Consider the following 9,698-nt stretch of genomic DNA (forward strand, 5'->3'; position numbering starts at 1 on the left):
TATTTTCGAAAAGACAATGGATATTTGTATAAACTTCCTTTTTCATTAGGTCATAGCAAATATTTGTTAATTATTACATCAATCATCTAGATAGAATTGTAAGTTGTGCAGGTACATTGTATGTCTACGTGTGATGGATTCTCTTAAACCTTTATCATCTGTCCTCAGTTCAACGTAATGGATTCAGTCGAGTAACGGCAGCAGGAAACAGAAAACAAATAAATATTTATTGGTATAAAGGTGAAATATGAACAATGAATTTAGTAAAAGATGAAGAAATGATGAATGTCTTTGGATCAAAACTTCTTTATGTTTTAGACCGTAGGGTAACTAGCCTGTGTAGCCAAACCACACATGTTGCCCTGGTTACGTGCTATTTTCACATATCCTTCCATTCCCCACTTGGTTCCCCAGCTAAAAGAAAACAAAAGCAAAATGAGTATAAATCGATTTGCAATATCGATAACAATAGTAACAAAAAATAAAAAAGGGAAAGGTAAAGATCAAGGAAACATTTCTTATCTTATCAATTGAGAGAAAAGGGTAATTTTTCCACGACATCCAAAGATCTATAATTAATATAAAATATATTTGAATTTTAAGTCACTTTAGAAATATTTTAAACACTCATTTAAAGACAGTGTAGCTTTCCATGAAATTTAATCTGATATCATATACACACAGTTTGACTAAAAATATACTGAACAAAGGGAGATAACTTGCCTGTTCTTGACTAGCCAATAATCCTGTCCTCCATCTGTTCCGTATCCGACAGCTAGTACACCGTGATCAAGCCTGGTAGAACTGCACTCCTTTTCTGTGTATATTCCGGATCTGTAAAGTTGGAATGACTTGTGTCCGGCGTCCATGGCAACGGAAATCGGTCCCACGGTTGCTACGGCGCTCTGTAAATCTGATTCACTCTTGCTCTTGATATCAGTATATCCGGTATCTGTCGCTCCAACATCGCTTTTCTTGAATTTGCAGAAAAATCCAGTCTGGAAAAATGTATGAAATATCTATTACTATATATATATATCAATATCATTTAATTGAAAAACGTTGATATTTTGCTGTGTATATAAAGTAATAAAACACAGTACATGTATGTCAAAATTAGTAGTATACGTATATACCTAGGATGTCTTTGTTATTCATTTAAGATGCGTACAATATGCGATGTAAACATTATAACAAGGATTGAATATCTATTAATCGTGTTATGAGGCTCCCAGCTTTGCTTCCATACGATCATTAAAGTATTGGAATGAATCCCCGTCCGTGTTTTGACTATGACTTCACCCCCCCCCCCCCCCCCCCCCCCCCCATTTTTTTTTTAATTATCCAATTGCAATAGTTTGATAATTTACTAATGACGAACGTTCCTCTACTGATAACAAAACAAAAAAAAATCGTGTGTGGAGCATTCATATCTTAGCCAATAGTTTATTTAGCCAATAACTGTGCTACTTTCAAAGTTTCCCGTGACTTTATATTAAAATTCTTGCAGGTTATGCAAACATCAATTAAAATCTCTAAAAAATAGAAATGAGTATAACATATAGAAATCAATTATTTTCGTCTGAAAGGGAATCGGAAGTGAACCTTCAAGTGGTGAGAAAACTATCGTACTTTAGCTCTGTACGGGTATGATGATTCGGTATCAATTCCGTTGTTGATCTTGATGTACTGAAAACCTTGGTCCATCAACCCTCCCTTACATCCGTGGTTACCTGTAATATAATAAATAGTAGGCGTACTGACCTTCAAACATGATGCTTTTTATTGTAATAACATGAAATAACAAATGAAACTAACCTTTCGGAATATAGAAATTCACTTTTGTATGTACCTAAATATATCGACTTTTTAGTCCAGTAAAGATAAGGTGTTACCCAAAAATAATTGCAACATAATTTTTTCTTTGTTTTTCATACAGATCTGACTTTGTTTTATACAAGAAAAAAAAGTCGCCACAAATAAAAATTTGGGAAAGTGTTTTTCTTGACCCCCAAAAAATCAGAAAATAGAGATATATGGCAAGAACGTTATAAGGACAGCACAGATTGCCAAAAACATAAGTTGAAATCAACACAGGGAAAAAGTATGACAGCATGAAAATTGCATAATTATGCCCTTTCAACAGCCAAATATGCTTTTGTTGGATTGTTAAGATAAAAAATATTATTATCAACACTACAATTGATACTCATTTTTGTGGAATCTTTTGATATAAAACTTGTTGGTTAAAGGCTTTAAAAGTAAAACATTTTACTTTTACTACCTGAGATAATATGGTTGTTCAAAGTTGTCCTTTTCCAAGGACATTGTGAAGTCCAAATTGAATAATACATGTGTATGTCTTTTTCATTCAAGAATTATGAATTATTCAGTAAGTACCGTCTCAAGTGTTTGGATAGTTATTAATTCAGATTCTATGTAGGCTATACTCACCTCAAAGAGACTACTATATCAAGATATCCCCAAATATCCTCATTTATTGCCAATTTGACTAAACTTCTCTAATTGTCTAAGTCCTTAAGTTGAAATGTCAAAAATGTGAGTATCTATTTCGTGACTAATCACATTGCAAAATCCTTTGGCAGATATTACCACCATAACGGAGCGCTCTTTATAAAGTGAGATTTAATTTTATTCTTTATCAAATATTTGCATAGGTCAGTTTTTCATTTTTCCATAATGTAACTGGATGGGGGTTATATAATTTTAAATGAGATAAAAGATTAAAATAAAAGTTCAAGTTCAATTTTATAGCTGAAAATCATCACAGTTCTGATTTATTTACTGACTGATTTATTTGTATGACAAACGAAAAAAGCATATTCGAAAAATTAAGATTTTTGCATTGCAGATTTATAGACATGTTGTGGTATTCAGCCAAATTAACGTGATAGGAAGTTTTTACTACTAAATAAGATGTGCATATTTATACCGTTTTTTCAATAAATGATAAAAATAACAAGTACAATTAATACAAAAAAAGGAATATAACATATGGAAGCATTTACTTTTTTATTTTCCGAAATATTAACTACCAAAATTGGTGTTTTGCCAACATTCTAAGTATAAAAACACTTCAAATTGGCACGATCAATCAACTTGACATGTTAATATTTAGGTTTTTCTAGCTAATGTATTATCGATCATGCATTAATATCAAAGAAAATGTGATTCTTTAAGGCATAAAACATATACTGATATAGTTCAGGGTAAGATTTTATAAATGTTTGCATCTAAAAAGAACAAAAACGGTAATGCTAGCTAAATTCAAAAGGTTTCGGGCCGTTTTCGTCCTTCTTTATTTCTTGGATTGACTGAAATGATTGTATCATTTTAATTTATTTGTGCTAACCTAAAGTATGCCTTACTATATACCCGATTTCATATTTAAAGTATTGTAAAAATAGCAGATATTGTACTTTAAAAGTGGTCAAAAGTGTAATTTCTATATATTTTCTTATTTTTCGAGTGTTGAAAAAACTACTTTCCGTACATATTATTTTTATCGACTTTTTTCATGGTAAAATACTCAGATCCTCCAAATCAAAAAGCAGAACACAAATTCTGTTGCAATAATTTGGAGGTTAGGCCTCTATTTTTCGTATTTTTACTGGACTATTTTTGTTTCTTATCTTGCAACATACATATGCAGTACAGCACAGACAATAGTTTTTTTATACAAGAATAACACATCGATTTATCATTAAGATCTTTGTTTATGAATCAAAGTTAAAAATGATGGTTCTGATGGTTATGTTATTGTTCTTCTCTGAGTGAACGAAAAAGACGAAAAAAGAATGGAGCTAGCAACAACGCTCATTAAGATAGTATACAACATACCTTCTCTGGAAGAACAATCAACGAGATTCTGTTCAGACAATGAGACTAATTTGCCAGTCTTCTTGAATGTCTGTCCCTCTAGAGATCCGGTGGTGGAGAAAGCCCAGCAGGATCCACACTGACCCTAAAACATCATAGTTTCACATTTAGTTGGATTTATTTTATATACGTCGTGTAAACCGCTAGGGAAATTCAAGGATAGGCGCCCATGTATGTAATGTTTTGGGAGACTGTGGTATGTTCGTATTGGGTCGTTTTGCAATAGTTAAAATTATTCACCATTTTACAGTGTTATCTCACTGACGCATGATGCTAGATACAAACTGTTACTATACTGACAACCCAGTCGTCCCACCTCTTAAACTGAACGCTAACATGAGCGAAAAGTACCAATTGAAACTACAGTGTGTCTTTGCCAGGGGGCAGAGTCAAGAGCCTTCCTCACAGGGGAGAACGCTCGTAGCAATCGCAAAAAATGAGACGTTATCTGATTGGTTATGCATTGTTATATAACTGTGAGTTTTGCCGTTTTCTGATTGGTCGAGACCGCTCGGTCAGGTCTTGACAAAATCCAATGTCAACCTGAGACCGATGAACACCTGTTCAGAGGTTGACATTGCAAATCCGGTAACTTGGCTATAAATAGAAACAGGGAATTCCCTGTCTCTTCCACATTGTTTGACCAAACAAGATAGAGCATTAAAACCGAAACAAAGTGCATTTCTAAAAATATAGATTTTTTTCGTTGTATGTAATAACAATAGTGATTAAAATTATTGTTAAATAGATCATGTATTTCGCTCATTGCTGCAAACAAATACCAGTAATAGTATCGAGCTATTTGCTGGTGTAAAAAAGCAAAGAAAACAAACCAACAAACACATGATAACTACTAACCTGATTTTTCACTGGAGTGACGTAACCCTTTGTTCTCCAGTCGACCGTGGTGGGCAGGTCCTGGACGTTACTGGGGGGGAGGAATAGGCTGCCACTGGAGGAGTTCCTCATCAGGTAACCATTCATTGTTTGGACGAATTCCTCATTGGTCTTGAGAACACAGAAATGTCGATATAGTTGAAATGTATATTTGTCTTTTCAAAGTCATGATGTCGCAGCGAGGCAACTGATAAAATCGTTAAATTATGTTTAATTATTATTCGTGTCATTGCAACGGGAATTCTATGACAAATATCCACAGTATTAACTACAACTCTGCTGGCAGTCATTTTAACAGCTACAACTGTATGCTATTTTTCTGAATATGTTATTCAGAATAATTCATTTTTGTAGATTACAGAGTTATCTACCTTTATTGATCACTAATGTTTGCGAGAGTATCATCATTTTTATTGACTCATGTTTCGCACAAAAAATAATGACGTACACAATGTGTTTTATCATAAGGGAGGTAAATCTGCAATTCAATAAGGGCGTGACACATTTAAAAATGGTTTAAAGAAATCACAACTTACCATGTCTCCGTACTCGTTCATACCCAGGGTGTAGGTGTTGACGCCACGGTCAAATTCCAGGTTGTGCTTCTGAATCAATCGGACATTGCTCTCCCAGATCTGACGTCTGAAATAAAAATCAGAAAAATTTCGTTGTAAACATCAATTTTAACCTCTCTAGCTTTAGAGTTGACCAAACTAGTTTTGTGAACTAACTATTTACATGTGAATGCATGAACAGAAATTTGTTTTGAAGAATCCCAAATTTATTGAATTCTAAACCGTTCTGTATTTCCTAGATATTACTACGCAAAGGAACAATACAGCATAATGAACCTATATTGTTACAAAGGAGATCTTGCATACATTTATTTTTATATCTTGGCTTAAACTATAAATATAGATATCCTGGTGTTGAAATAGTTGTCAAATAACTTTCAATATCTGTGTCGGACACTCACTAGGCTTTTAATCGTCTATCGTTTTAATTATATTATTTCCAATATACTTCAGTAATGTCATCGAGAGGGGAGGTACTTTCTATGTACTGCATGTCAATACATTAGGGTGGATTCTTGAAGGGAATCATTATTATTGAGTTTTTAAAAAAAAAACGTATTTCTTTACTACATAAGGTAACATCATTAGACTATGAACGTTCTTGTATGAACCATTCTTTTTTTGCAAGATAAAACACAAGTGAAGGATTTCTTCTTCCTACATGACTGCTATTAACTATTGATATGCTCATTATATGTGGATCAATCAAATTGAAACAACCAATTGTAATTTATCTGACGTACTCAGCCCTACAATAATCGCTAAACAAGTACACTTCAGGGTTTTGATGAATACAACAAGGACATACCTCATCATGGCTTCGCCCATCAGGTTATATTCCTTCTTGTACATCGTCTTAAAGATGTTCCATTCGTCATCCAGCTTCACGTCAGTGATAGGCAGAGCCATGGCTGCTACCAACACGGCGGCGATACACACTAAACGGAGCATCTATAACACACTAAACGGAGCATCTATAAGACACAAACAACAGCCTGGTTATACCTATATAATGTCATGGCTGCTACCAACACGGCGGCGATACACACTAAACGGAGCATCTATAAGACACAAACAACAGTCTGGTTATACCTATATAATGCCATTTCATATGCCACAATCTTTTCTGTTGTTTAAAGTTTGATTCTATCTTAGCAAAGTCGGACAGAATTGGACGTTGATTATCATGATGTCCTTTATTACTAACTAGGTTGTCGATGTTCTATAAAGGAAGTCTGTCCCCTTACTAAGCACCATACAAGCATGGTCGCGTACTATAGAATTAAGAATAGGAAATACAGGATGGCAAAGTAAACAAATAATATAACGTTGAAAGCAATAAATAATTATGCAAGCGGAGTTTGAGTATATAAAGTGGGATAGGAAGTAAATTCAACTTATAATTACAAACGAGTAACATCATTAATATTCAGAGAGATAGCTTCCATGTACTATTACACTTCTGTTTATCAAAGGGCTTATATAACGTATAGCATTAATAAACACCGGATTCAATCAATTAATGTTCAAATAGTGAACATTGGCTAGTGTTTTAGTAATCTCATTGCGAAAATATGAAAAGTACCAAATGACTTTGAAAGAATTAGATTATTCATTTTTTTTCTTTATATAAACTATATATGCAATACACATTGCATGACAACCCTAATTTGGGATAATGATTCACCAAAATCGTCCACTCAAATGTCCTGATAGTTGGGACATGTGATTAGAGAAATATACAGTTCCGAACATGTTATCAGACGTAAGGTCATCGTATCTCAGGCAGATTGTATTGTGTCCTGATAAAACATCGCCACATGTAACTATTGTTCAGGAATATCTGCTTTCATGAGCTACAGTTCTACGGTTCGATATGGATTTCACACGTTCTCATTTTCGCGATTTTTTGTCAGCGCAATTGTATGCTGGTTTACAGACTCCATCACCTATACTAAACAACCCACTAAAAATAACAATATTCCTTCTTTGCATATGAGTTCGTTCCCTTACGGGTAGGTATCGATTGTTACGCCATTATTTTATGAGCGCAGTTCACGTCATTTTCTCCTAAACATATGACATTACGCTCGCAAACACATGACGTTACAATCGATACCTACCCACAAAAGCAGATAATATGCAAATACGGAATTTGCAAAATACCACAACTTTAATTCGATATTTTTTTTCTTGTACTATAGTAGGTAATAATGCTTCATGCATGAAACTTTTCTATGTTTAATTGTATTATCTTACTGACTGAGCCCTGACAGATGAACCTGACTTTTACGCTTTTTTATCGCCATTACATGGTAACTTTGCCCATATATCTGGTGTAAACTTGCAAATTAAATAAATTGATACCGTATTTCAGTATCCAAACTACCAACTGTACGTACATGTATATGTTACAACAGGAAAACATCTTATCAAATATTTTACAGTTTTAAAATAACTTAATATCAGCATGCAAATGAAAAGTGTTATATGTGATGTATAACACAGGGATCGGCGTTCGTGTCTATAGTTGATTCCATTTATCATTACTTATATATATCCATTATACATCCTTAACACCTACAATGTCACGGCTATCTTATCAATTTAGAAACAAGAAAGAAGTATACTGACGTAGTATTTGTATTTACAATTAACATTGAGTGTAAAACAAACAGGTAATTTTCTTAAAACAGAACACATATCTGCGATCTTTTGCATCATCATCGCATAAATCCTTATAAAAGCAACGAGTTGAAATAAAAGGCAAATATATATTGCTGAAAATCTTCAAATTGAATGGGTATGCGTGCCAAGTTATATTTTAAAGATAAATTGAAGGAATCCTTGTCTATATCATTAGAACTTCTGAGTACTTAAATAGACTGTGTAATTAAAAAGAATAATGGTGTACATAAGAATTGTGGAACATGATAAAAAGTTAATTATGAAATACCTTAGTATGTTCTCCAAGCTGGGATCACCTCCTACAAGTGAGGTGAGTACAAGTGATTGGTCCATTTATACCCATCCGTATCATCGCGGGTATCCACTGCGTGGGGTACACACCAGAGAATACACATTTTATGAGCTCAGAGTAGAGAGGCAATATGACAATAGCAGCAATGTAAAACATTACAATATGAATTTAATCAGAAGACGTGAGTATGAGAAGGAATCAAAATGTTTTTCTTCAAATTTTGTTTTATTTATTTACTGATATTTTATTTTTTTATAATCAAATTAGTTCAGGTCCCATGTGGTGATTGGTCATCTGATTGAACACATGCTTCGGTCCTATGATTACACACGAGTATATACATGAGGTATACATCCTGTGATTTGTATATTGTCTGGAGTGGATAGAGATACTGATATCAGTAACATACCCGATAACGCATTTGTTACATACCTTTTCATAATAGATTTCCATAATGCATCCATGATAACTAGCCACACGATGTATCGTGAGGTTTAGCATGAGCGATTTGCATCAGTATACTGCATTGTATGATTATTGTCATAATCATTCGTTGATGATGGTTTTGAAACCAGAAATATAAAAAAATGACATCATATCATTGTAATGACTGGCTAACCATGAAAGTACCAAGAAGTATTTCGTAATAGAATATGTACTATCCAATGTTAAATATGGTATTGGAAGCAACATTTTGAGAGAGCGATTTAATTCAGATACATATTGCTATTCTAACTTCGATTCTTAGAGGAATCGGGATGATGCATTCTGAAGGCCTCTATACTCCATGTTTATGTCAAATTGCTCAATCTGACCACATCGACTAATATGCTACATTCATGCAAATACATGCATATATGTTGTGTGCTAATGGAGAAATCACTACGGACACAAAACTGATTCTAACATTTCTGAAATCTACTTTGTCCCCGTCAAAGGAACTCAATTGTGTTGCCCAATCTGAAAGGTCAACAGGACGTTGTGCCTGTGCGGTTATTGTCTGGTCCGCCATGAAACGAAAGTGAGAATAATGACATTTCTATAAGATTGTATGATTTTCCAACCTTTCATTTAATCGCTTAAGATAATAGCTACGAAATAAAAAAAATAAAATAAAAAAGTAAGTCAAAATACGCAAAATGAGTGTAATTTAACAAATATCATATTCAAATTCAACGAAATGTTGCGTTCGTTAGAAAGAAAATGTATTAATGTGATAACGTTGGAAAGACATATGCACGTATTTTGTAGTTTTTGTTAATTCTTCCTTCAGAAAAAAAATGTGTTATGTGTTATACAATTTGAATTGTATTTAAACTGAATGGTTTATTATGAGTTCATATCAT

General features: G+C 33.5%; 1 protein-coding gene across 1 annotated transcript; it reads right to left on the minus strand.

Moving 5' to 3' along the window:
* Nucleotides 1–213: 213 nt before the first annotated feature.
* LOC138306135 (procathepsin L-like) lies at nt 214–8,415 on the minus strand. The gene is made up of 8 exons (XM_069246518.1): nt 8,329–8,415; nt 6,181–6,323; nt 5,334–5,439; nt 4,759–4,908; nt 3,862–3,985; nt 1,633–1,733; nt 724–998; nt 214–414 (listed from the first exon to the last, which is right to left on the minus strand). The coding sequence occupies exons 2-8, from the start codon at nt 6,321–6,323 to the stop codon at nt 315–317; spliced, it is 999 nt and encodes a 332-aa protein (XP_069102619.1). The 5' UTR covers nt 8,329–8,415; the 3' UTR covers nt 214–314.
* Between the last annotated feature and the right edge of the window lie 1,283 nt (nt 8,416–9,698).

The sequence above is a fragment of the Argopecten irradians genome, chromosome 13 (assembly GCF_041381155.1).
Source record: "Argopecten irradians isolate NY chromosome 13, Ai_NY, whole genome shotgun sequence".
Taxonomy (NCBI): domain Eukaryota; kingdom Metazoa; phylum Mollusca; class Bivalvia; order Pectinida; family Pectinidae; genus Argopecten; species Argopecten irradians.

Excerpts from the sequence above, each read along its gene's own strand:
- LOC138306135 (XM_069246518.1), bottom strand. The coding sequence starts at position 6,323 with ATGCTCCGTTTAGTGTGTATCGCCGCCGTGTTGGTAGCAGCCATGGCT. Across the intron at positions 5,440-6,180 it reads ATGGGCGAAGCCATGATGAG|ACGTCAGATCTGGGAGAGCA; the intron begins GTATGTCCTTGT and ends TTTTTATTTCAG. Across the intron at positions 415-723 it reads TATTGGCTAGTCAAGAACAG|CTGGGGAACCAAGTGGGGAA; the intron begins GCAAGTTATCTC and ends GTTTTCTTTTAG.